Source organism: Spea bombifrons, chromosome 6 (genome assembly GCF_027358695.1).
Source record: "Spea bombifrons isolate aSpeBom1 chromosome 6, aSpeBom1.2.pri, whole genome shotgun sequence".
NCBI classification, from domain to species: domain Eukaryota; kingdom Metazoa; phylum Chordata; class Amphibia; order Anura; family Pelobatidae; genus Spea; species Spea bombifrons.
The window spans coordinates 34091650-34116949 of record NC_071092.1 but is presented as its reverse complement, the minus strand read 5'-3'; the positions used below and the strand labels follow the sequence as shown (position 1 = coordinate 34116949).

At 37.4% G+C, this 25300-nt stretch overlaps 1 protein-coding gene across 4 annotated transcripts in view; it reads left to right on the top strand.

Moving 5' to 3' along the window:
* TGFBR3 (transforming growth factor beta receptor 3) overlaps positions 1–25300 on the top strand; it is an 81722-nt gene that overhangs the window by 43691 nt on the left and 12731 nt on the right. For 3 of the 4 annotated variants that reach the window (XM_053470243.1, XM_053470244.1, XM_053470242.1), the window contains exons 5-15: positions 8019–8202; positions 8913–9081; positions 11343–11490; positions 16579–16771; positions 17901–18190; positions 18599–18751; positions 20042–20188; positions 20801–20962; positions 21392–21691; positions 22856–22976; positions 25130–25168. In XM_053470243.1, the coding sequence (XP_053326218.1) occupies positions 8019–8202; positions 8913–9081; positions 11343–11490; positions 16579–16771; positions 17901–18190; positions 18599–18751; positions 20042–20188; positions 20801–20962; positions 21392–21691; positions 22856–22976; positions 25130–25168 (1906 nt within the window). The remainder of the gene's footprint in view (positions 1–8018; positions 8203–8912; positions 9082–11342; positions 11491–16578; positions 16772–17900; positions 18191–18598; positions 18752–20041; positions 20189–20800; positions 20963–21391; positions 21692–22855; positions 22977–25129; positions 25169–25300) is intronic. The other variant, XM_053470245.1, reaches the window with a different exon arrangement.

Below are 25300 nucleotides of genomic sequence, written 5' to 3'. Positions count from 1 at the left end.
AATCAAACTGCCTGTACACCTGTTTTGTATACCATTGTACCTTTTGCACCTAGAATCTCCATTAGAATTTCAAGAGCATTAAACAATATTAAGGGAATCACTTACATGTGTGCACAATGCTTATACATGTGTGTTATAAATCACTTTTTCACTAGGAATTACACTGAAAGTTCTGTTTTCAGTTATTGCTCCAGGTCAGGTGTAATATTTCAATGTCTTATACATTTTTTGCTGCTTTCGCTGCTGTTCCCAACTCTGAGAGAGTGGCAAAACCTATTACTCAGTCCTGAAGTGCAGCAAATGTGTGAATTGATATATATTTAACTAATAAGCTATGTCACGTTGTAAACTCATCTACCTCTCAAAAGGTTATTGGTTTAAAGAAGGTTATGGATACTCTGCATGCCTTTGGGCGTCTTTTAAATTGGGTTCCATGCTTGACTAAAAAAAACCCTTAGGTGACTCGGTCTTCGTTCCATACAGTGAGATAACAGCTGTCACGACCTCTGAGGTGCCACCAATGCCTCAGAAAGCCTGCCGGAACTCTGATGACTTCATTCGACGAGATGGAGATTTGTCATTTGGGAAGATAAAGTTTTATTTATTTTTCCCTAAATGAGTACAGAATAAAAATAATTACTACCACTTTAAGAAGAAATAGATGAAAACTTACAAACATCTCCTTGAATTACCCACTAGGTTCTCTTACAGAAGAGTGGAATTTAGTTTCAACCGCTTGTATTCTGCCACATAATAGTTAACGTAATATCTTTACCAACAAGTTGTAGTCATGCAGAGGGCCAGTCTGGTTTTTGGATTGCTGTCAAAACTGTCTGAAAAACAAGTGCCATTTGTTTTCCTGCGCTTAGCGTTCAACGGGAAATCAGGAGGATAAATTTCCAGAATCGTATTTTAAATAGATCCAGATGTAACGTTAGAGCCCCTCTAGGAAAGCAACGAAGCACAAGAGGAAATACTCTGCCAGTGTTAAAACTCTCAGGAACAACCGCTATTAATGTTTCCTTAAAGTAAGGTTGGTTGAAAGTAATTGGAATATATAAAGGTGCAAATTGCTTACGGAAGAAGAAGAAGTATTTAACAATCATTAACTTACTATGAGGCGATGCACTGAATGAAGATGTGGAAAACAATTGAAAAAAGTGATTAAAAACGTTATACTCCGGGCATGTTGTAATATTATGCTTCATTAAACTTGAAAGTTAAGCTTGTATTTAAAACTATATTTTTATAATCTTAGTTTTTGTTTTGTGGAGGATGAGGTATAGTTTATTTTACTTTGATAATCTTATTCCTGTGGTACATTACATTAATTTATATAGCGCCAGTAGATTCCGTAGTGCTGTGACAATAAGAGGTAGCTAATAAATTAATACTGTATCATGACACACAATGATACATACTGGTACAGAAGGAATAGAGGGCCTGTCCCTTGTAAGCTTACAATCTAGTCGGTGGTTGAGAGGGAAGTGAAGACCATAGGACAGGACAGCTTGGAAGAGGATGAATTGATTGAAGGAAGGCTGATATGTATCGGTTGTTCATCTTGCAGGTGGCTTGATTAGGATGCTGGATGAGGGTTGTATGCTTTTCAAACAGAACGGGGTAGGGAATGCCAGAGGAGCACAGCACATGTGATATCCTGAATATGTAAGTGGGAAGGGGTAATGATGGAATAAGAGAGACACAAGTCATGGAATGGGTGGTTAGGAGTTTATTTGGATACAAAGCTATAGATGTAGGGAAACTCAGGGTTGTTAAAGGCTCTGTAAATCAAGGTCAGGAATTGGATTCTGGGGAATGTGCGGAGCCAATGGAGCAAGTGGCACAGTGGGGCAATAGATGAAGAACTATGACAAAACAAGTCTAACTGCAGTGTTAGAGGTGGTCGGCGGAGAAGGTAGGGAATCATTTATGGAGTCAGAGAGAGTGGCGAAAACAGTGGTTTTGATTTACAACCTTTGGGGGGTCATCTTATAATGAGTTACTTTTTAAATAAGTTTATTTTAATTGAATATAGTTAGTGTACGCACTTCAATGAGAAGAATAACATTTCCTATATACATTGCTGAAATCTTTCAAATTGTATTTACCTGATTTTTCCAGCATTTCCAATCCCCTGACAGCCCATAAAACAAACTGTTTTATATTACTTATATTTCCTTTGCAGATTTATCTGTAAAGCTGCCCCCAAATTGGTAACAAAATCGAAAAGGCATTGTTTTGCTTAATGCTGATGAAACTACGATCTACTACGTTCCGTCTGTGTTTTGGAAATATGTTTCCATTTAGCTCTGTTCACCTTAGAATACTCTGGTGTGCTGTGGGGTTTGGCACCAAATGAACATTAGAGCTCACAGCCTGCAGTTCATCCAGTACGTCTTTCTAAAATGTCCCTTTACCTAATGTTGCTTAACCCCACTTTAAGTGCAGAATCTATTATTTGAACATCTGTTTTAGATCTAGAAAATATACAATATATGAGGTAGGTGGGTTCCTATGGATACTTGTTATGTAGGCCAGTGTAAAACTGGAGAAAGGAACAATATAAGAAACTTTTAATGTGGTCTGATGTTTTGTGTCCGGCAGACCAGTGTAAGTCGCACTACTCGTTCTTGAATATACAGAGTGCGTATCTAGAATGGTCCATCAGCTGGAAGACATGTAGCAGTTCTTTGATCAAAGGGTTGTCTATGGGAATAGCAGAGCAGAGAGACTGTCCAATCTCTTTAAATAGCATGTGCCTCCATATTTAGGATGGGATAAAGCAGCCAGTGTTCTTTTCTGCAAAAAAAAAAGAAAAGAAGCTCCTATTAGAAGGCCAGAGAACGATAGGCAGAAGAACATGGTCAGGAAAACAATTCCCTGATGGCAGGAACACAGTGATCTTACAGGCTGTAATATGCAAGGTGCAATGTTTTTAATGTTAAGACTAAATATAATTGTTCACCACAAATGCTTATTGTCAGCTAAATTTTTAACAAGGAAACAAGCTAAGGAAAGGACTGGCTTTTGCACTTGTCTAAGGCACTTCGATAAGTAGTATACTGACCACATTGTGTGTAGAACACAAATGGGAGATGGCTTACTTCATGGTGGAGTAATCAGAATAGTCACTGGGCCTACAGGCTTTCAAATAGATTACCACGAAACAGTTCTATTTGTACTGTATAGACATCATATAACCGTTTACTCACCAATTATGTTACAGTAAAACATAACTAGTGTTGGCAGCACCGGGTCCTAGGTTATCTTTACAGATATTAGAAGATTCATGAGATGAATAACACAGGAGGATGCGCTATACTCACATTTACCAACCTAAGTCAATCGATTTTTTTTTTTCCATGTAACAGGGTCACTGTTTTTATGGTGTTAAAATGTGTTTCTTTTATGAATAAGGAGTATGCATGTTTCATTCAAATAACCAAAAAAAAATACGTAACTCCAGTACTTTTATGCCTGTTGGGGGTTATTTTTGAAGATTTTTGAAGATCAACCAGATGTCCTTGTCGGGAGTAGAATATCATGACACAGCTGGATCCAAATTTCAAGATGGCTATTTTTGTATGTTAGTCTTCCGAACAACTACAATATAGCTTGAAAATGGCCAATGAAGCTTTGTATAAGCCATATAGTTTGTTAAATGCCACACATCAAAATATACCGTAAAAGCCCCAGCTTTAGCCATGTCTGGGTTATGTTCACTACATTGGTGTTTAAGTTTATTGCTGAAATAGCACACATCAAATGGCTGCTGCTTTTAGCTTGATGGTTAACAGTTCCATAATGTTAAAATATCTTTCAATGGAAAATATCAAGAAATAAAACCAAACGTATTATACAGCAGTTTGCCATCTACATAAGCTTTGTTTTTATATATAAAAGTCCTTGCTAAGCTATAATATACTTACAAATAAAAGAAGATTGTCTTAAACATAGTGACTGCAGGAAAGAATGACTCAACCCATTAAATGTACCCTTTGTGAATTACTCTTTTACTACTTTAGGATAGCTTTATTTACATCCCAAGCTTTGTCTGTCACTTTCTAGACTCCCAAGTTATGGCCGACTGCTTCAGTGTCATTCCTATGCCCCTCCTAACGTTTGCGTACATGTTGAAGATGTTAAAAATGTTTTCATTTGTTACATGTTAGTGTCACAGGAACTCACCCGTTTTATGTAGTGTAACTTCCTTTGCCTTGCTGCCAAGTTCCATCTTATAACTAAAACTTGAGATATTAATTTATCAGCAATAATGAATGTGCACATAGACACGCGGTGACATAGACATATTCGATATGAAACAGGAGCTGGCTTTGAGGAGCAAAACCCTTGAAAAACGGCCTGCCCCAGTAAGGCTTTATCTGTGTGTGTGTGTATATGTGTGTATGTTTGTGTATATGTGTGTGTGTTTTGTGTATGTGTGTGTAAGTAAACTACAATGGGTTTCTGCCAAACCACAGTGATTTCACACCCAAGTTCTGGCTGTAGTATATATTTACTTTTCTGCTGGGGGTTTTGTCCTTGTGTTAAAACCCACAGGGACTTGCTTATAAAACTACATTTATTGCCCAAGGTATAGCTTAACCCTCCTTCTCAGTTTACCATCTTAAATTTAAACAACGAGGAGACAACAAATGTTACCCACCATTTGCTTGCCGACAGTAAACCACACGACTTTTCTTCGTACTTTGATGCAGTATTTTCATCAGTAAGTTTTAATGATGATTCATGGCAATCACAGTAAAATTAAATAAAATAAACATTAAAACCCAAATAAATAAAATTGACAGATAATTGAAAAGTGTAACATTTTACAATGTAAAAAGTACTTGTAACAGAGTAGTAAAGGACTTATCAAGGGAAAAATGTTCACAACACGGTATACGCTGTCATCTGATAATGTGAAAGACCCTCCTGCTTTAGTTATTTTTAAAGAATCTCCTCAAAATTAAAGGCTAGCAACCACAAAACTCACGAGCACGGTACTAAACTGAGTAAAGAGTCCAATTTGTCTGCTACATCTTAAATCTCCTGTGAGAATTAAAGCCATTCTCCAATGCTATAAGCCTTTTTGTCTACACAGTTTTCCCATTTCCAGATCTGTGTCAAAAAGTGGGAAGATGAAAATAAGGGTAGTGACTGCCGCCGTGAACCTCTCTCTGATCCAGTTCCGGCCGGATTACTCAATCCATTCCTAACATAGAAACAGTACCATGCCTCTGCGTGTGCCAGTTTGGGGGTATTCAGAGTCCCACTAGAGAAACACCCATGTCAGATGTGTATTTGAATGTCCACAGTTAGAAATCAATAATACAAGACATAAATTGACACTCTTGATGTTTGTATATTGGTGGATTATCCTTTTTTTACATTTGAGTTCCATATGGCACGCTGGAAACACGAGAGTTTGACAAGGTTGGTACTTTGGGAAGATTTAGAGGTAAGCTGTGCAACTATTCCCCCTATGGGGCTTTAACAACTTTGAACCATGGGTTCAAAACATGCCGGTCCATGGGCCTTCCTTCAGTAAAATGTGTTATCCCTGTGCTAATATACCCATATAGCAATACTTTAACCGTGTTCCTCTTAAAAAGAAAATTTTGGTGATACATCAGGTAAGATCATGCCGCACTTTGTAGAGTCTAGGCATATACCTAAATCCTTTACCGATTCTGTCATTTACTGTAATTTCGGGGTACTTTAGTAAGATTTTAAACTATGCTAAAGTTACAAAATAATTATTCCTCGTTGGCAGGTGTGGAAACGAAGTTAGTTTTTTATTGTTATTTTTGAGCCAGGCAGTTGACTCGTGTCCAATAAAAACAACAGGTTTTGGTATCCTGCCACCGCCTAAAGCTGCAGTAATAAAGTTTATAGAATTGACAGATGAAGCAGAACTCAGTACGTCTAAATTCCTGTTAACAAAGCCAACATTTCCAATAAGAAATAAAAGTCTGGTCAAAAATGTCACACAGCCCATACATATCAAAATAGCCTGGACTTATAATGGCAGGCATATGGTTTGGCCCTCGCAGTGCTGACATCTGGTTAAGTGGTTCCGCTCTGCAGTTTGCAATAGCTTGCATGTGCTAGAAAAACATATTATTTTTGTATGATTTTAATGTTTGGTAAACCTTTTAGTTTAACCAGATTGTCAACTATAAGTGAAATAGGAACCCTAGCATTGTATACATATACGTGTGTGTGAGTATATCTATCAATCTATGTATATATCTATCAATCTATGTATATATCTATATGTAATATGATCTCCCTCTTTACTATTTGTGTTTGGGAGTAAGCTGGTATGTGCCTTGTACAATCTTGGTAAAACCATATTCCTTCTTGGCATGCTCACTTGGCCAGTAACTCAGGACTTCGGATGACTTTATGTTTGTAGTTTCGATCTGCGGCCCCTCATTTTCCCTCCTACATTGGGAGCTTGGTGAGCATCTCACGTTTTATCTTCCTTGTGCTGTTACAGAGGAAAAATCTCCATTATCATATCGGCCCTTTGAGCAGGATTACACGCATATGGAGATTTTTCCTGTGTAATGGCACGAGAGAGCTAAAACCTGAGATGCTCCAAAGCAGGGAGGCACCGTAGAAAAGGCTATGAGCCGGCTGTCTGTTCTTGGTTGGTCATCTCATATCTGTACTGTCCCCTTTTTTTATAATAAGCACAATTTCTAAACAACTACATATACTGTTCTTAAGTATTTCATTTCTGCATGTCTGTTTTGGGGAATCCAAATGTCCAACGCCCAGTGATTCCTCCATGCAAATGTTCTTGGATGCTGTAATAAAATGGACAAACAACAGAACCAAAAATAGAAATAGTTCTGAATTGTTTTTTTTTTATGTATGTCAATTTTGCCAAGTATGTCATGGATGTTTTTTTACGATACTACATTTTACTCATTTTACTCTACAACTCCCTAGTCAAAACTGTTCCAAGAGAGATCTGCTTTTTGTTTTATAGATCATCTTGATTTGTTATGGTTTCGGACTCTTTATTGTAGCGCTTCAAAACTATTACTTTCTTAGTAGACAAACATGCTGCTGTCAATGGAACATAACTTTTTACTACTATAATTTAACAGGAGGCAGTCATTGATGATTGACAAAGTTTTAGCGGATATTATTTAAAAAAAAAAAAAAATGTATCGACCAAATTGAAAATTTCCCTATTTTGGACGCTTTTTAAACCCTTGCATTTATGGCATCAATATGAGAACCCAGTCCCGTGACTGGCCATGTCTTCTAGTGTTTGTGGTTGCAAAAAGTGGTGAGGGGTAGAACTGTAAATTAAGTGGCGGACAAGTAATGGGAAATGAGACATTAGAAAGACATTAGAAAGACACATATGTGCACATAACTGAGAGAAAAAAGGCGAGCGTAACGTGAAGCCGTAGACAAGGAGGGTCAGCTTACTTTATGATAATAAATATGTGAGTGTTCGTTTTCACCTCTCTGGCAGGATTACGTCATGCTGCGTACCATTGTGCAAGTTCTGCTGGTTAAAAATGTCTATTCTATATCAATCAGATTATGCTGTGTACTTTCCCTTCTAATATATACACATCTGCTATAAAATGGATAAGAAATATAAGTTTTGGTTCTAAAAACACATTGATTGCTTTTTAGTCCATTTTTTATAAACTGATTGAAGTGTTTTAGCTGTTCCGTAATGCAGGACGAATCCGCACATTTTATGTTTTTATTTGCATGAATTTGATCATTTAGCTGAGAATTGAGCGTTCTGATTTGAGAGATAATTTCAAATGTTCGTTGCAGCTAATTCCAGTTTAAACACGTGATGTGAGATTTATTTTTCCATGAACAACCTGCTTTTCTTCTACCAGAAAACTAGATAATTAGCAACACACACAATGCCTCTGTGTTTTCCTTTCGTTTTCTTACATTGGACAGTAATGTCCAAAGTTGCATAACGTATTGATTGGTGATAGAACTTCTCTTTGCTCTTCTGCTAGGTATCACAAGGATCTACGGTTCGGTATGAAGCCGGAAACTTCTCCTTGTCATCGCAAGCGCAAGATAAAGAGCTCCCATCTGGAAATGATGATTTGTTAGCATGGGCCCATAAGAATTATGGGGCAGTAACATCTTTCACGGAAGTCAAATTGTCCAAAAACATTTACATCAAAGTGGGTGAAGGTAGGACAGGACGCTATGTAAAGATCAGCTCAAGGGAAATAAAAGTGATCCATGACTTCATGCCATTAATAAGCTGCTGGAGATGGATCAGTAATTTGAGATGTATTTTCCAAAACAGCATTTCTTTGCCAAAAATGAAGACAGACCCTCATGTATGGGAAATAAAATTCCATATGTATACAATGGATATAGTTTTTCATGTCATGTGTTTGAATTCTCCATGCATGGAGGCAAGAATCATGAATAAGATATGTATTTTTATGCTTTGCTAATACTCAAACTTATTCATCCATAACCAAAGGATAAGATAGAAAGTAGAATTAATTGCCTTGCTATACCAGTCCCAATTCCAGTGTCTGAAATGTTCAGTATGGCTGTATACGTTAACTTGCTTCTCTAAGGATGTGCATGATTGATTATTCCTCCGCATTGAGTGATTCATCCCCTTTGGTTACTGTTCCACTGAGGTATAATAAATAGAAAGAAGGCAGTTTGTGGCAGTAAAACAATTGTTATCTTCCCTATGGAAATAAATTAGCCTATTCAGTTTTAGATCAAATATCTCCAGAATAAATAGGGATAAGAATATCCCTGTATGGATAGATTCAATACATTTATTTAGTCATGCTAAAAGCCATGTTGGTAAGACCCATTTCTACCTTTTCAAGATTTGATTTTGAGAAATGCAACCATTTCTGATGTTTTTCCAGATCCACTGTTTCCTCCAATGTGTAGAATAGAGAAGAATTTTCTCTCCTTGAATTATCTTGCAAGTTATCTTCAGCCCCAATATGCCGAGGGCTGCATTTTATCAATGTCTACCGAAGAAAGATCAGTTCATATCATTGAGCTGGATGCTCCAAGCTCCAAACCATACAGGTAAATTCACTCAAGGCTAGTTTACAAGTGCATATTATCAGAATCATTTACATTTTCCATCAAGAAATGTACAAAAGAATAATTCAAAATTACCATAATTATATCATAGTCCTTATTTTGAAATTGATATAAACAAATGTCTACTTCCCCTAGATAATAGCCAATATTTTCAGATGATATACAGTAAATATGAATGTTTATATCAGCCAAGCAAATAATAAAGTAGAATACAGATTATCTTTTTTGTCTCCTGCTTCATAGAAGCCGAGACTTCCTTGTGTACAAGCGAGTTATGATGTATTAAATATTAAATTATATACTAAACCCATTCGATTCCAGATACCTTTGGGTTGTACATAGCAAATTGAAAGCGTTTAGGTACCAATTGAAAATAGGGTTAGCCAGTGTTTGCAAACTTACTAGCATTTGACGCATCAGTCGGCAGTCATGAATATGGGAATGTCGTAAATTCACCTTAATAACCCATCAGATGCCAAGAAAAAAGCAATTACTGACACTTGAATTTCTGGCAAATGAAATTCCATGTTAATGCATAACTAAATGTGGATCGACTTAGTGGTGGAAACCACTATGGTATTTAAGACATTTCTAGCTGCGCTGGCAATCTGTCACCAGTTATGTACCGATGTACCGTGTTATCTGGTTACATCCTAGACACACGCTGAATGGCCATATACAGGTTTTTCACATCGTTGTCAATTTGGCAATTTCTGTAAAGGGTCCATTTAAAAATCTACAAGAACACAACACCCTGCACCCCCCAAAAACTGTTAATATAAAATCTATTTTTAATGGTTTCAGACAACAATCCATATTTGAAATATGCTTTGGCTAGAATTCAGAAATGCGACAATTTCCCTAATTTCAGTTTATCCGTGTGCAGATACATCTACATATAACTACAGATGTGCATTTAACCTTATAACCGCCATCTTTAAATTAGTCTACTGATGCGGATCAGTAAACATCTTCTACAGTTGCTGGCACAAAGATATTTTAAGTACCCAATATGCTTCCAATTTATAGTACTTATAATGGTGCCAAAATCTAATTGCTTTTGGAAGGATCAAATTGAAGCTTAATCTACCAAGCAAGAGTACCAAACAGCTGCTAGTCTTGGTTGCCAACACCCATTATACCTCAGCCTCTCAGATTTCAAAATTATTTTTTCACCCCAGTCTTATGAACATGATATACATGTCACCATTTTCACTTACTATACATTGATGTATTTGCAGCCAGAATTCAGTGATCTAATAGGATGTTATTTCTTCATTTTAAGTAGAATTTTTTTACATTTTAATGTCACAAAGTCACATCACTATTCGCATCGCTGAAATCGCATTTAGACTTGGACCAAATACATCTTAGAGATCAACTAATAATCTTGCAGTGGTTTTAAATATTACTGTCCTGTTTTGGGTCAGGGCAATGCATCCAAGTATTATTTATTTGGTCGAAAAAGAGAAAACCAGAAAGGGAGGAACTATTAAGTATTGTGTGATTGCTCTCACTTTCTGGGGAAATGATTGCTGTCGCCTGTTGTTGCGCCTTACAAATACAAAAGTATCTGAAGTAAATGAACACCATCGATATGCCAAAAAGAATCTATATTTTTAGAAAAAATTTAAATTTCTTCCTTAACATAAAATGCAAATTTCTTTTAAAGTGACTGTAGTCTGTGACATCATTTTCTGTTTTAAATATAAAACCTGAAAAAATGGTCACTACTTTGGGTTTTTTTAAGTACATTAATATAATGGGTTAATTTAGAATCCTCCTGAAATATATTTTCCATACAATGTAAGTTAAACATAAGGTTTTGTGATTTCTATATACAAGGTGATTTGGTTAATTATATGTTGAGTGGTGGAGTCGTACTCTTGCCGATCACTAAACTCCCAAGACTATGCCGAGGAGTTATGTTGTAGGCTAACCCCTAGAAGTCGTGTCTCCTCACTTGTTAGAAATCTGTACTTGTCATTTACATTAGCCAGAGACAACCTCGCTTCACAAAATCAAACACGTTAACGTCGCAAATCACACTGAAAATCTTTGTTAGGAAAAAGTGTGTGTCAAAGGTTCTTTTATCAATCTGGTAAGCACATGTTTCATTATTTGAGGAAAACCCAATATTTAATCAGTTGTCCAGATGCTCAGACATGATAGATTGGAAAGGCTATGATAGCGGAATATATATGGCATCCTGGTTTAACTCCATTTTATATTCCTACATGCAGCTCCTTCCAGGTGGACATAATTGTTGACATCCGACCATTTCATCCAGAAGCCAAGCTTGTCAAAAACCTGGTACTTATCCTCAAATGCAGAACAGCAGTGAACTGGGTTATCAAAGCTCACGATATTCAAGGGAAACTGGAAGTACTGGTATGTTTAGAAAACACAAAGTGTGTTTGTATTACTTTCTGCTTATGTCTCATAAACCACAGGGCTTTTAATTAACTGTATGCGTTTTACGTGTGTTGGCGGTGGACCAGGTTAGTAGTCATAACCTTAATGGGCTGTGTTGGTAGCTGGGGGGGGGGATTTTTTCCACACTCAATTGAAGAAGCTTAAGGACTTTTTTAACTCTTTCATTCAGACACTCCAGGGGTTTAAATGTTTGGTAATGTCCTCCTCCGCTACCCCAATAACTCATTACTCGAAAGGAGACTACCAGCCAACAACTTCATGCTGAGAGAGTTTTAGTTACCAAACACAGATCCAAGATAACCTCAAGCTGCCATTGCCACTGAATGCTTTTAGGAGATTATTACCTGACTTTGATTCATTTTATTGGGTTGATAATTGCAATGCCAGGGTGTCAGTTTTCTACGCAAGATGCAGGCAATTGGCTGGGCATTTACTGGGAACGACCAAGACCACCTATGTGTGTGCACATTACTGAAGTGGTTTCACACTGCTGGGAAACTGGCTTCAAACAACATTTGGGTTCACGCATGAAATGTGATTCTGATGGAAGGTTTCAAAGGTGGATTTATGACAACGTGATGGTCCCATCAGCAGGAACATTGTATTTTCTTCTCTACTGCACACTAAAACTAGCACAGTCTACAACTCAAAACATTTTCACATAAGTAATTATTACAGTCATACTTGGTGATCACCAATAAATCTGTAATTGGGTTTCCTTATTTTCTCCTGAATTATTTCATTATTTTTGTTCAGCTAGGTGAAATTCTGCATTGCTATTATATTATATGCATATTCCATAAGGAAAATGTGTCTGAATACTCTTTCTGCCTAAAAAAAGATCTGGACCGTTGCTTGATGACAGATTGGTAACAATTCACTTACTATAACACACATTCTAACACCTTCCTGAACTAAACCTATCTTGAGTGTATTGCTATCTCTAGTTTTGACTTATTTATAGGTGTAGTGTATAATCCATGGTTATTTGCTTATCTCCATAGCTTTTTCTTTACCCCTATTACTTATGCCATGATTTCAAAGACATGTGCCTTCTTGAAAATTGGAAAGTGGCTCCTGTAACAGCAAATTATTTACATCGGATCTGTACATTGCATCATAACACTAAAGAACACTGTGATATACTTATATCCAGTAATTTGTATACCTGAGATTCTTGTCTCATAGTAAAGAGGAACGTTAGGAGAGGACAGAGGGGTTTGGGTTAAAAAAAAAAACTATACCTCCTCAAAAGGGACCCTTGGTGGTATGTATTAAATAGGTTTGCTTACTGGATTCACTATATATATATATATATATATATTGTGACACAAGGTCTGGTAAAGTGGTAGATGGCAGGTATATTAGACCAGCCTTGGTCAATAGTAGTCTGCTTTAAAATATGTCCCAGGGAAATATGTTTGTTTACAAACTGCACTACTGGCAGTTTGCAAAACATGGTAAGGGTCCCTGGGGCGGAGCATCTGGAAGAGCAGGGTGGGCCAGTGCTCCAACAGCACTAATTGCTGTTTTGATCCAGTCCAGAGCCTGCATTCTGGACAGGAGCTCCACAGGTGTGGGCTAAGTAACAGCTCACCTGTGGCTAATTAATTAGCAGGCAGAAGGTAAAAGGGTTTGAGCCTGATTCAGAGAGGAAACCACTGTTATGCCAGCTAAGAGAGCTGATAAACTGAGGGGTGGTTTCTCTCTGCAAAGCCATATTGATGGTAAATTGTGACCTGTTTTGTTCTAAGCGAAGACTGTTATTCTGCTTACAACTGCTGCTGTTTGTTCCTTGAAAATAAACGTTGAAGCTGAGCTGGATGTGTCCTGGACTTCATTTACCCTAGAAGACTGTGGTTACAGCCAAGATCCTTGACAAAAGTCCCAAGGAAAAGGGAGGCTTGTCACAATATATATATATATATATATATATATATATATATATATATGTATATGTTCTCTATTACCAACAGAGTAAATCTACCACTTAATGGTGTACTGGCTCAAAAATGGGCCTGTCCCATGGGAAGAAATACAAGACGCCCCCTGAATATAAGCAGAGCTATCATCCAATAGCAATTGAGCGACTTGACAATGGATTTGTTACAATGCTGTACTAACAAAGTTCATAAGAGGGTGTGAGCAGCGGATAATTATTTGCTTAATAAACAAGCATTTCTGTCCCTACCCCATCTAAATAAATGTTATCGACCACCCAGCAATTACTTTTGTGAAGGGAATGCTGTAAGTTCGGATTTCCCAAAGGGAGGCTATTATTTCTAAAATGAGTTGATGTTATTTTGGTTAGTATGTGGCATGGAGTATAGGACTCTGCGATTCTGCACAGTCTGAACTAACTCTGACCTTAAAAATCATCTTGAGCTTGGTTTCTACTTATGTTGTGTGTACTCACATCTGGGTCTTCTTGACCTTCGTTTTTCTTTATTGGTTTCGCTCTAAATAAAACCAACATTAACTTTTGTGCCGCTCTTATTTTGACTTGCACCAGTAACTCTTTCAGTACCAGGCTAACTGAAAGAGTTAAACACCTAATACCCCAAGATAAGGGAAACCCCAAAACAGTGGCTTAGTCCACACTGCCAAATACTATTATTTAAAACCCGTGATGCCGACTTTTTAGATATTGGCATTTTTACTACAGTTTCTTGAAACTTTATTTGGATTTGGATGCTTTCTGTCACTTATTTATGTATAGTATTTTTATGGATACATTGACTATACCAATTGGGCTTCTATGGTAATATTCAAAGGAATACAATTGACCCAAATAAATTTCAAAGGCAAGCACAACAATTTTGGGAAAAGTGAGAGAAGTATGATGTCATGACTTTAAGATTGTAAGTGTAAAGTAAGCAACGGTGGCCATACTTACACTTAGGTCAAAAGCACACATGATGATATTGTCTTCCGCTTCTTTTTTTCCTCATCTTATTACTAAAAATTTTAGACTGGAAAGTGGTTAATGTTTTTTCCCAGGACTGTGTTCCCGTGAAGCTAAATGTAAGTCTCTAAATTTAGGTCTGCTTCAGTAATATATACATTCTTCCTGACAGAATGCACTAATAGTTCCCAAGTACAAACAAAGCTCTGTGAAAATGTTTGAATATCTCAAACATGTTACAGATATTCAGAATAAGCATGTTATTGGTTGCTGCCGTGGCTACGATGGAAAGGGCATTTAAATTATTTCAGTGGTGCCTTCTCCAATATTAGATATTTTAATTACGCAAAAGCGTATGTTTACATATTTACAAGTATATTATATGACATAATGACTTAGAATTAAGAAACTGTATGACTTATGGATAACGGATAAAAACACAGATTGAAACGCTCTTACACATGTTGTCAAGGTAGTTACTTGGTGACATGATGTGGCACTCGAATTTACAGAAGATATGTAGAATTGCTCTAGACAAATCTCAGATTTCAAGTGAATCTATATTATGTAAAATACATGAACGGGGCCCTATCCAAACATATTCAAAGAGATATGTTTGTTAATGTACATCTGCATAATAGATGATAAAGGTGTTGGTAGTGTCTGTTACACCATTATGGGGCCTGCCTAATATGCCCCCTAAGTTTCATTTTCTGCAAGATGTCCCACTGTCCTGCTTTTGTGGACGGTGGGGATCAGGGGACCATTGGGGATGCCGTTGCAACACACAACTCAATCACAGCTCTCATATGGCCACCTGGCAATGAATCCATAGTTAACATACCTGGGAACTCTCCGGGTTTGACCTGGAGATCTCCGGGTGAAGCACCGCTTCTCCGGGTCAACACCCGAATCCTCCAGGTCACGGGAGTGAGGTCTTGACACGCCCCACTCCCTGCCCATTTTCCCTTTAAATGGAGGTGTTTCCCATGATGTCAGCGGGCGTCATCGGACAGTACTCGCCGCGTCCCGCAAGGGAAGGATCCGGGTAGCCGGAGTGAAGAAGTTCCCAGGTATGATAGTTAATTGGTGCTCCTGCCGCACCCTGGTTTAAGCCCCCACCCCTCCCCACCACCATTCACACCCCTTAAACAATGGTGTCCCAATTTGAATACGGGGGTGTAATACGAGTTTCCAAGGTATCGACGCATACAGTACATTAACTCATCAGAGCAGATATGCCATGTTATTATTTGGATGAGTGCATTGCAGAGGGGGGCATTTATACTGCAAATAGCATGAAAATTAGTGTGAAGAAAATCTAGACTGTATGCTAGATGGATGCAGCAATTACATAGAAAGTTTAGCATACCTGATGATTTTATTTTCACGCTGTTTAGTAGGGTCTGCTTGGGCAGAATTGAAATTTGACTCTCTTAAGACTCTCTAATCTGAAACAGAGGTCATAAATATTTTTACAGATGTTAGTAATTGAGTTAAGCAAACCATTTTTTATTCAACTAAGGAGAAGTGCACCAAATCTGGTCATTTATAGCTAATCTTAATCTTGTTTTTCAAGGAAAGCAGAACTTTGGAAAGATAGTTTAATGCTACAAGACCCAGGCCAGTTTGAGGTTAGTGATTATAGGAACAAAAAAGTGAAAATACGCTCAGATTAGTGATCAAAAGGAGCAGGTCTAGATATGGCTCATAAAAGTGCTTGTGCCCTATAGGTAATATTTATACAAGAAACAGGGAGATTAGTGATTCTAGGGAAGGTAATAATGTCAGTATTTAAATGGAAATAAGAATGGAATGTTTACCAAAACGGCATACTTTCCATGGCACAACGATTGGGGGGGGGAGGCATAGGTGAAAATGTTATCTAAATTTTGAGCTTGGTTGTCTAAAACCACTGATTGCTATATCATTCAAATATCATTCTAATCTATGCATTTTTACTTTATGGTGGATAATATGTTCACATTTGTGTCTCGGATGAGGTTGAAAGATGCATGTTAGTGTATGAACTCTACATATGTGATTTATCATTAACACCAAAGTTATGTATTTGTATTTTCCTTCTGAAATTCCCTATTTATGTTCGGATAACATTTTTCTTTCTCTTCATTATGCAGACCCCAAACAGTATTAGCTTTGGAAAAGAGACGGATAAGTCGTTATTCACAAGCAAACTGGTTACTCCAAATATTCCCTCTACAAAAGAAAATTTACTAAGATGGGCGTTGGATAATGGGTACTACCCAGTGACATCTTTCACACATGCACCCGTTGCAAACAGATTCAACATAGAACTCCATGATGATCTAGGTGAGAGAAAAAAGGAAAGATTAATAATGTTTGTGTGTGAGAATGTGACATTTTATCATAATGTGATTAAAAAGTCTGCGTGAAGCAAAAGGCTCACATTCTACACAGAATCACCAGTATAAAATATGTGAATGGATTGTCTTCATAGTTTCTTTGATTATTATTGTTATTGTTTCTTAAAGCACCATCATATTCCACAGGGCTGTACAATGGGTAAACAGGACATAAGTAGTATAGATATCATAACAATTTGTCTTACAGAAACAAGGGGCAAGTATCACATTAATGAAGAAGCAAGCAAAATGCTACCTTATAAACGTGCTAATAAAAATGTCTTATTTGTATTGAAACAGATTTCAAAATATCTGCCGTCAATTTTGATATTAATACATGGGCTTAGCACCAGGCAGATCTCGTCTCCATTTCATCCTTGGTGTGTGTCCGAGAAGTAGAGCCTGTAATTGACTAGATTTATTAGGTTCGGTATCTGTTGTTGGCTACTAAACTAGTTATTGCTAGGCAGTGGAAGCACATTGGACCCCCACCAACACCATGGTGGTCTTTGCCATTTTACAATCTATGGGAACAAAATACTTTTAGACTTTTATTATTTAACATTTCAAAAGACTTTGTGTATTTGCTTGCATTATTATTACAAGAATGAGGCATTGCCTGATTTTCTTGTATCATTTATGTCCTAAATCTACTGTATGACATGTTATATAATATAGTAATTATGAATGTATAGCCTATCCAAGATATAATAAAAATATCAGATTAAAAAAAATCATAATTAACTAGTTATACTATATTTGTAGTCTCAAACCTCCCTACTTCATAGCAGTGATAGGGAAGAACAGTATAAATGTTAGAATAGTCATGGTGGTTGTCACCTCCCCTCTTAAATATCTTGATCATGTAAATTTAAAATGCCCCTTACATGGCCTAGGGTCACTATGGAATACACTATTATATGGTCGGTCAGTTGGTCATCTGCCATGTAACAAACACGCGTTTGCCTAGACTAGGCAGAGGCTTTCATTCAACTAATAGAAAAATAAGAAGGTAAATATAATATGTTTTAAATAATACCGATCTCATGACTTAAATCTTGTTTTTCCTTGAATAGAGATGAATGATGATGATGATTCACTAATGCCTCCAGAGCTGACTGAGCTTTTACGGATTAGTAACCACGATGGGGCATTCTCTTCATTGCCTGATGGTTTTCCAATTATGTTGGACAGAGGAAGAAACCGTGAAGGAGAACGCTCACCAACCGATGTTCTAGATAAAATACCCTTCATTGATGGGCTACCACAAGAACCTGAAGAAGTGACGGGAAATATTAAAGTGGCTCTGTCTGTAAAATGTGATCAGGAAATGATGATGGCAGCGATAGAGAAAGACAGCCTTCAGGTGGGTTTTCATTTATACTTGATATGCGCGTTTGTAAAAGGTTGACATAATATAATTATAAGAAACAGTATATCACAGTACCAAACCTAGGTTGTGTGGTGTTGTTGATGTGGGATTATGCATTGTTGAGGTATACTTTGTCATAAGAATTTTGTTGCCATAATGTACAGACAGTAAAAGGTCCAACCAAATGTTTTTCCATAGAGAGCCCATTCTCCTTTGACCAGATTTTGGTCTTCAGTTATATTTTTACTGTTTTTATTTCAACATATTTAATAAAATTAAAGTTCAGTTTGAACACTTTTTCTATATTGATTAATATTACTAATTGTAAACCAAAAATAAACTATGTAATATTTCATATGATATACAAGATGTTGCAGACTGTTTTGTTGTATCCTTTTTAAGGCCAATGGATACATAGGCACAGATCTCTCTCTACTTGATCCAACTTGCAGAGCAACAGAAAATGGCACTCATTTTATCTTAAAGTCTTCACTGACTGGATGTGGAACAAAGCATAACGTTGGCGACCCAAAACACATTGTTTACTACAACACTGTAAGTAGATTAATGGGCTGCTAGTTACGTTTGAGGCATATTTTAAAGCCCACCATGAAATTACTGAGATAAAACAATAAAATAGATAGTGTTGCTCAGTGCCTACCCTTGGCTGAGGGTGAGCCCCTCGATGGTGGATGTTGCATATACTTTTTTCCCAACTTTTGTAGGCATGTAGCCTGGTTTTAGAGCCAGATTAAACTGTCCTTAGCTGCTCTGTAGCGGCCTTGTATGACTGAGCTCGGAAAGTGCAGGTGCTATAACTGCTAATTGGTTTTGATATTAGAAGCTCAAAGAATATATCCTGTCACGGCCGGTGCGTGCCAGGATATCCGATTCAATTTCCTCTTTGGTTAGCATCAGCATGGTTCGGGTTACAATGACTAGTCTGTTTGCTTATTTGTGGGAATTTTGGTGCTTAATGCCAAAATGCAAAAAAAAATTGCAAATAAATAGAATTTAAGCCCAAATCTGGGTACATTCTCTTATTTGCTTTTTTGTCTTCAAAATGGATTGCTTTTTCCACCGTTAGTTAGCATTTCATTCTAAAGTTTTCTCTCCAAAACAGTTTGAAAAGGCAGAATCAAGTGAACTTCAGATAACCTAGCTTTCCTCTAAAAGTCTCCTTTCCCTTTCTCAGCCTATGGTACAGCTTTGCTATACTCTTGACTCCTCTCCTAAGCCCCCCGTTTCCCTTGAATTATCCAATCACTGGCAGGAATGCTCTCCCATTGAAATCAGTGGGAGTACTTCCTTAGACCCCCCCAAATTCTCGAGTGAGCCAAGGCTAGAGCTGCCTGGCCTGGAGAGTATGTATGTATGCACAGTGCTGTGCGCAGTTTTGCTCCATACATCTCCTGCAATGCGAATAGCTGGGGGCAGGGAATAGAGGGAGTTCTCACGAATCCTTGTAAAAGTCTGCATGTTAATTTAAGGGCGACACTCGCCTATCGTGTGCATTAAAGTTCATATGATGGCTGGTTCCGGGTTTTTCTTTGTATGTTGGGGCAGCTTCCTCCCCAGAGTTCCCTCTCTGGCTATAAAAACACATGTTCCTCTTTCCTCACCTGTTTTCCAGCTTAAGAAGGCTGTTTAACAAACTGCTCTTCTTCTGGCATTGTTGCTGTTATTGTGTTGGTCAGATGACTTGTTTATTTTGTTAAGTTTCCTACTTTAAATTGATATCCTCAAAGGAAAAGCAATCAGGTTGTTTGCTGCAGTTGTTTTTATTAGAAAACCTTTTTTTTGTGTAAAGCGGTCACACTGACAGCTTTTCCTGTGATGTTACAGATTGTTATACAGCTGTCACCGGCCACTGAAGGAAGTGGCTGGGCTAGTGATTACGAGGATTTGGAGTCTGGAGATAGCGCTTTTCCGGGAGATACAGATGAAACTGAAATAGGCCTTCCCTACTTCAAGAGGCCTGAAATTGTGGTGGTATGTTTGATTTAGGCAGCAAGATCTCTTTCAGAATCCAATCAATGCTTTACATATAGATTTATGTGTAGCTCAGCTGATGTATAGCTTTAATCTTTTTACTCATGGGTCCTATTAACTTTGAGTCGCGTTAAGTAACGATACAGTTGAGGAAGAATTATGAAACACTCAAAAGAGTTGTGAATATTAATCTACATCCAGTCAGTAAAGACTACAAGGTAAGATGTGTGCCATGCTTCAACCTATTCTCCAAACCAACTGCGTTCCCTGACCGATTGAAAGAACGCTGATATATTTAAGAAACTTGTTCTTGTCATCAAAATGAATGAGATTGTAATCATGGGGATGTATTTCTAAACCAGAAGTTTGCAGGGGAGATCATCTGTTCATCAACCTGATATAATTATGCTTTAAACAGGGCCAGCTTAGCCCTTTAAATTTATAGGCTTGATCTAAATGTCTTGTTTTGTTTAAACTATAGTCTATTAAATGGACCCTGGAAACCATCTCACTGGGCCGTACTTGTTGGGTTGTAATGTTGTTTTTCCTGCACTTGGTTCTTCCAGTATCCAAATATTTTTTTCCTATAACAAGTTAATTTTGTCTTTCTAGTTCAACTGCACAGTACCCCAAGACACTGACTCTTCAGCTGGCATAACATTTGGAGCTCTAAACAATGTCACATTTAATATGGACCTCTATAAAACTGACTTGTTCCTCACTCCTTCTCAGAAACACTTCTCTGTTGCAGAAAATGGACCGGTTTACGTAGAGGTAAAAAAAAATCACAATATGTAAAACCAAGAGCTTGTTTTCATTTTTTTTTTTTTTTTTAGGAAACCAGAAACCAAGTTGGTTGGTTTGCTATCAAAATATAACTGCCTTAAAGGTTGAGCAATTCTGATGCAAACTGCAAAAAATGCCCCTCCTTTAGCTCCAGGAGATTTGTATTTCAGTTTTTGCAAGTATATATCTATGTAAGGTACATTATGGAGATCAATTTAAGAAGCTAGCTTGCTGCATTGTGCATGGGATTCTACAACCACTTTAGATTCGGGCTTCGTTTAGAGACCCCTGATGGAAATAGTGAATTTATATTCCATCTTCTGTAATGCCTTTTTTTTTTTTACTTATACTGCAAAAATAAACTTTGGCTACAAACAAAGAGATTAACATTGTGACCTTGATATGTTTTGTTTGTAGGTTTCAGTAACAAAGGCAGTCAAAGATTTGAGCTTTGCCATACAGACATGTTTCATTTCACCGCACTCCAATCCTGACATCATGTCAGAATATACAATCATTGAAAATATATGTCCCAAAGACGAGTCGGTAAAGTTTTACAACGTCACAAGGATGAGTTTCCCCACACTTCAGGAACAGACGGACAAGAAGAGGTTCCGCTTTATGTTTAAATCGATGTTCAACTTGTCCCTAGTCTTTCTGCACTGTGAAATTACCTTGTGTACCACGGACGACAAAGAGACAGACGGTCTACTCAAAGTGAGTTTTATTCATGTGCCTTACCAGCGATTTATTTATTTTGCCTGAAGATTAATGTCAGAGGTAAAATAATTTTTGTTGTGGAACAGAGACACGGTTAACTACCTATTATCAAATGGATCACTTACAAAATGGCTAACCCCCAATGACAGCACCCTGGAGCAGTCCGTAAGTTTACTAAATGCCCTACTGCTGTTTAATAAGCCCAAATGTTTTATATAGGCCATATTACTGTTATGATGACTGCAAAATCATGTCAAAAACAGCAGGATTATTCAGATGACACCAAAGATCCATCAGTACGATGTGTTTAGATATTCTGTGTTTACATCACATATACATGACATTTTCATTTGTTTATATTTGTGGTCTGTTTTTACTTTATATGTGATAAAGGTCTTATCAAGCAATTGTTGACATTGTTACAATGTCAGTGTGTGTTTCTCTGGACATAAACCGTGTCAATGAAGGCTTGGTTTGGGTCATTTCCCTAGTTTGTATGCACATATATGTTAGTTGTAGTCCAAATTCCACGTTCTTGTTCTGTTCTTTTAGAAAGTTGCCTTTACAGGCCCTACAATCACAAATAGGGGTTATCTTAAGTAGGTTTTCAAGCCACTAGGCCAAGAAGATATATTGCCAATGTTTAGTGTCAGGTTACTTGTACTCAGAAGTGTGTTTTGTCTCATTTGTGCAACAAGAAACACAAGTGGGGGCTTACATCACTTAGGATTCCGCTGGGGCTTGTGTTCTGGAATGAAGGAAGCTTAAGAGATCATTACCTTGTTCACCCTGTTGTTTTTCTACGTATTACTAACATCTTTTAAGGCATGGTCAGTGCTGTGCTATCAAAACAGTGACATGTTATAAATAAGGCGCTCTGCTTTATAAATAACATGTAACAGTTATGGCTATATTGCTGCTTAACACATGCATATAACCCTTTGCTGTCTGCAGAAGGGTTAACAGTCCTTTACGTTTAAAGAAAACACTCATGAAAATATAAAGTAATGTTTTATTTTGTTGTTGCTTGATAATACTAGAGTCTGTTACTTCTCAGCACGCTGTACCAAGTCAGGGTGATAATCGAGGCATTTCCACATCTGTTTTCGAGATACCGTGTTCTGTGCTTTCTAAATCCCTGACTGCGTCTTATCTTTACAGTGTATTGATCCTGAGAAAGCTTGCACGTCTCTTGATGGGAGGATGATAATGGCAATGATGAACAACAAGAAGACATTTACGAAGCCTTTGGTAGTGGTCACAGAAGTAGACAACACTCAAGGTAATTCTGCGCAGCTCAGGGCAATCCCTGCATGTCCACGATTCTAAATCGCTGGGTAGTGCTAATGGAATATCTCAAATGATAGCTTGGTTTGTTAAACTTTCTCTTTTTAATCCCCCACAATACCCCGGGGAACTGTTTTAGTGAAATGTATACACCAGCAGCCTCAGCAGGAGTTAGCGGATGGTATAACATGCCTAGAATATTTGGGCCACAGGATTTAGCTGCACATAAACATTTCAGCACTAAAGATATCCTTAAATGGGGATGTATCTGAATTTTGCTCAGGGCACTATTCCACACATGACTAATTACAATTCATTACAATAATTTTTGATATATTGCTGCTTGTAAACCGTGCTTAAATATGGTTATTGAACAAAAACAACACAGATCTGTGACATACTATTATTTCATACTTCACAAATCATTGTGCAAACCGAGTCTTGTTGCTGAAACTATTAAAAAAAAAAAAAAAAAAAGCTTTCCACCTAGCATCCAATAAATAGGCATTTTCTCCCATTGAGGCTCCCCATGTTAGGGCATCATCAGTACTTCATTCGCTCGGACCTTTGACTTTACTACTGCTTGTCCCAAAATTATTATTCCATTTCACAATGACCTGCTTTGTGTTAAATTGTCTCTCGGAGTCCATAAATAAGGTCCCAGAAGTCAAGTCATGGATGATAACAATTTTGTGTACTTTTGGGTGTACTTAAGAGTACTCACGGTATGTAACACTGGAGTATCCATTTAAAATATATTTCTGGGTATTTTTGTCAAATACTGCTTCAGGCCCTAATGGGTTAATAGATCTTTTGTGCTTGTGATGATAGTTTTTTTGTTAGGTGGTCTGTGGTTAGTCTGCTGCCAGCATGTCCCCAAAAAGCTATGTACAGTACATGTACATGATACCGCTGCTAACGCGGTGAGATTACCGGTGTTGTTGATCACGCAGTGACATGCACTGATAACGCTGGGGAGGAAAGAATGTAACTTTGCAAGATAGAGATATTATGAAACCCAGGCTCTTAACATCTCTGACTGAGGATTTATCTTGTTTTCAGTTAGAATACGGGGACGTTTTCCGTAAATATTTATAAACATGTTAAAGGGGCACTATTAAATTGTTTCCTTTTTTGAGAGGCTTGAAATAAATTTAACAAGAGCTGTCTTATTAAGGAATCACTGGATTTCAATATCAGAATTAGGTCCTTGCTGTGTTGATGAGCCCACTGGGTGGCTGCAGTGCAATACTCATTTTAGCTTCTAAGAGTTAAAGAATAACGATTGAAAAGTAAAAATGTAGGAAATGAGTGCATTCACCAGGTTTGGAATATAAAATGAAGGTGGCTCTTTCCTACAACAACCCAGTAGACAAAATGTGTGTATTCTTTAGTGGTTGGGTAAATGTTGTGGCACATTATTCAATGCTTTTCTGTTTAGGTATATTGTCAGGGTTTCTGTTATCGGTGACACCAGGAGCACGCTGTAACCTTTGCATTCCTAGTTATTAGTCCTCACTACTGCCTCACGTCCACATGGCGTATCTTATGTTTTTTATCACTCTGCTGGTTACTTGTGCCTAAAAACACTAAAGGGAGAGTTGTGTTTATTATACATTATCCCCAGGACACATCTGCTACAGGGAGAACGTGGCTGTCCTTGTATAATGTATAGTTAAATCAAGGAGGTTTCTCCAAACTGTCCTCGTCCATTGAGTTATGCGTTAAGCGGTGTCAGCGGAACGCTTAGAGCTGGAGAAACCAGCTGGTGTTTTCCCTTAATAATAAAAGTGAGAGAGTAAAAACCACAACTCTCCTGCCCACGCTCCCTTTTCTGAAAAGACCCTGTTCTGTATGTACCGGTGTTCCAGGGTTATGGAACTTAATCTCCTGAGGTTACATTTGTCCTATATACCATATTCAGTGAATAAAACCATTTTTACTTTGAGATGCAAAGCCACATTCTGATTAAGACACAAATTATATATATATATATATATATATATATATATACACACACTTGAGTTAGCCTGTTATGCTATTGTCCAGCCATAACTCTTACCAGTATACACTTCTTAAGCATATTAAGTATGTGAATCTTTTTCTAACTTGATTCAAGTCTAATTGTAACTTTCTGATCTCCAACAGATTCCTCTGTCAATGCAAATCGCCCAAGTGCTCCACAACGTAAGTTTTATTGTGAAATGTTTTAATAGTCATGTAATAATAAAATAATTATTTTATAATAATGCTGTCCTGAATGGGGAGCTAAAATATAATTATCTAACAGTGCTGGCTCCTAGCTGTGGGTAGAAACCT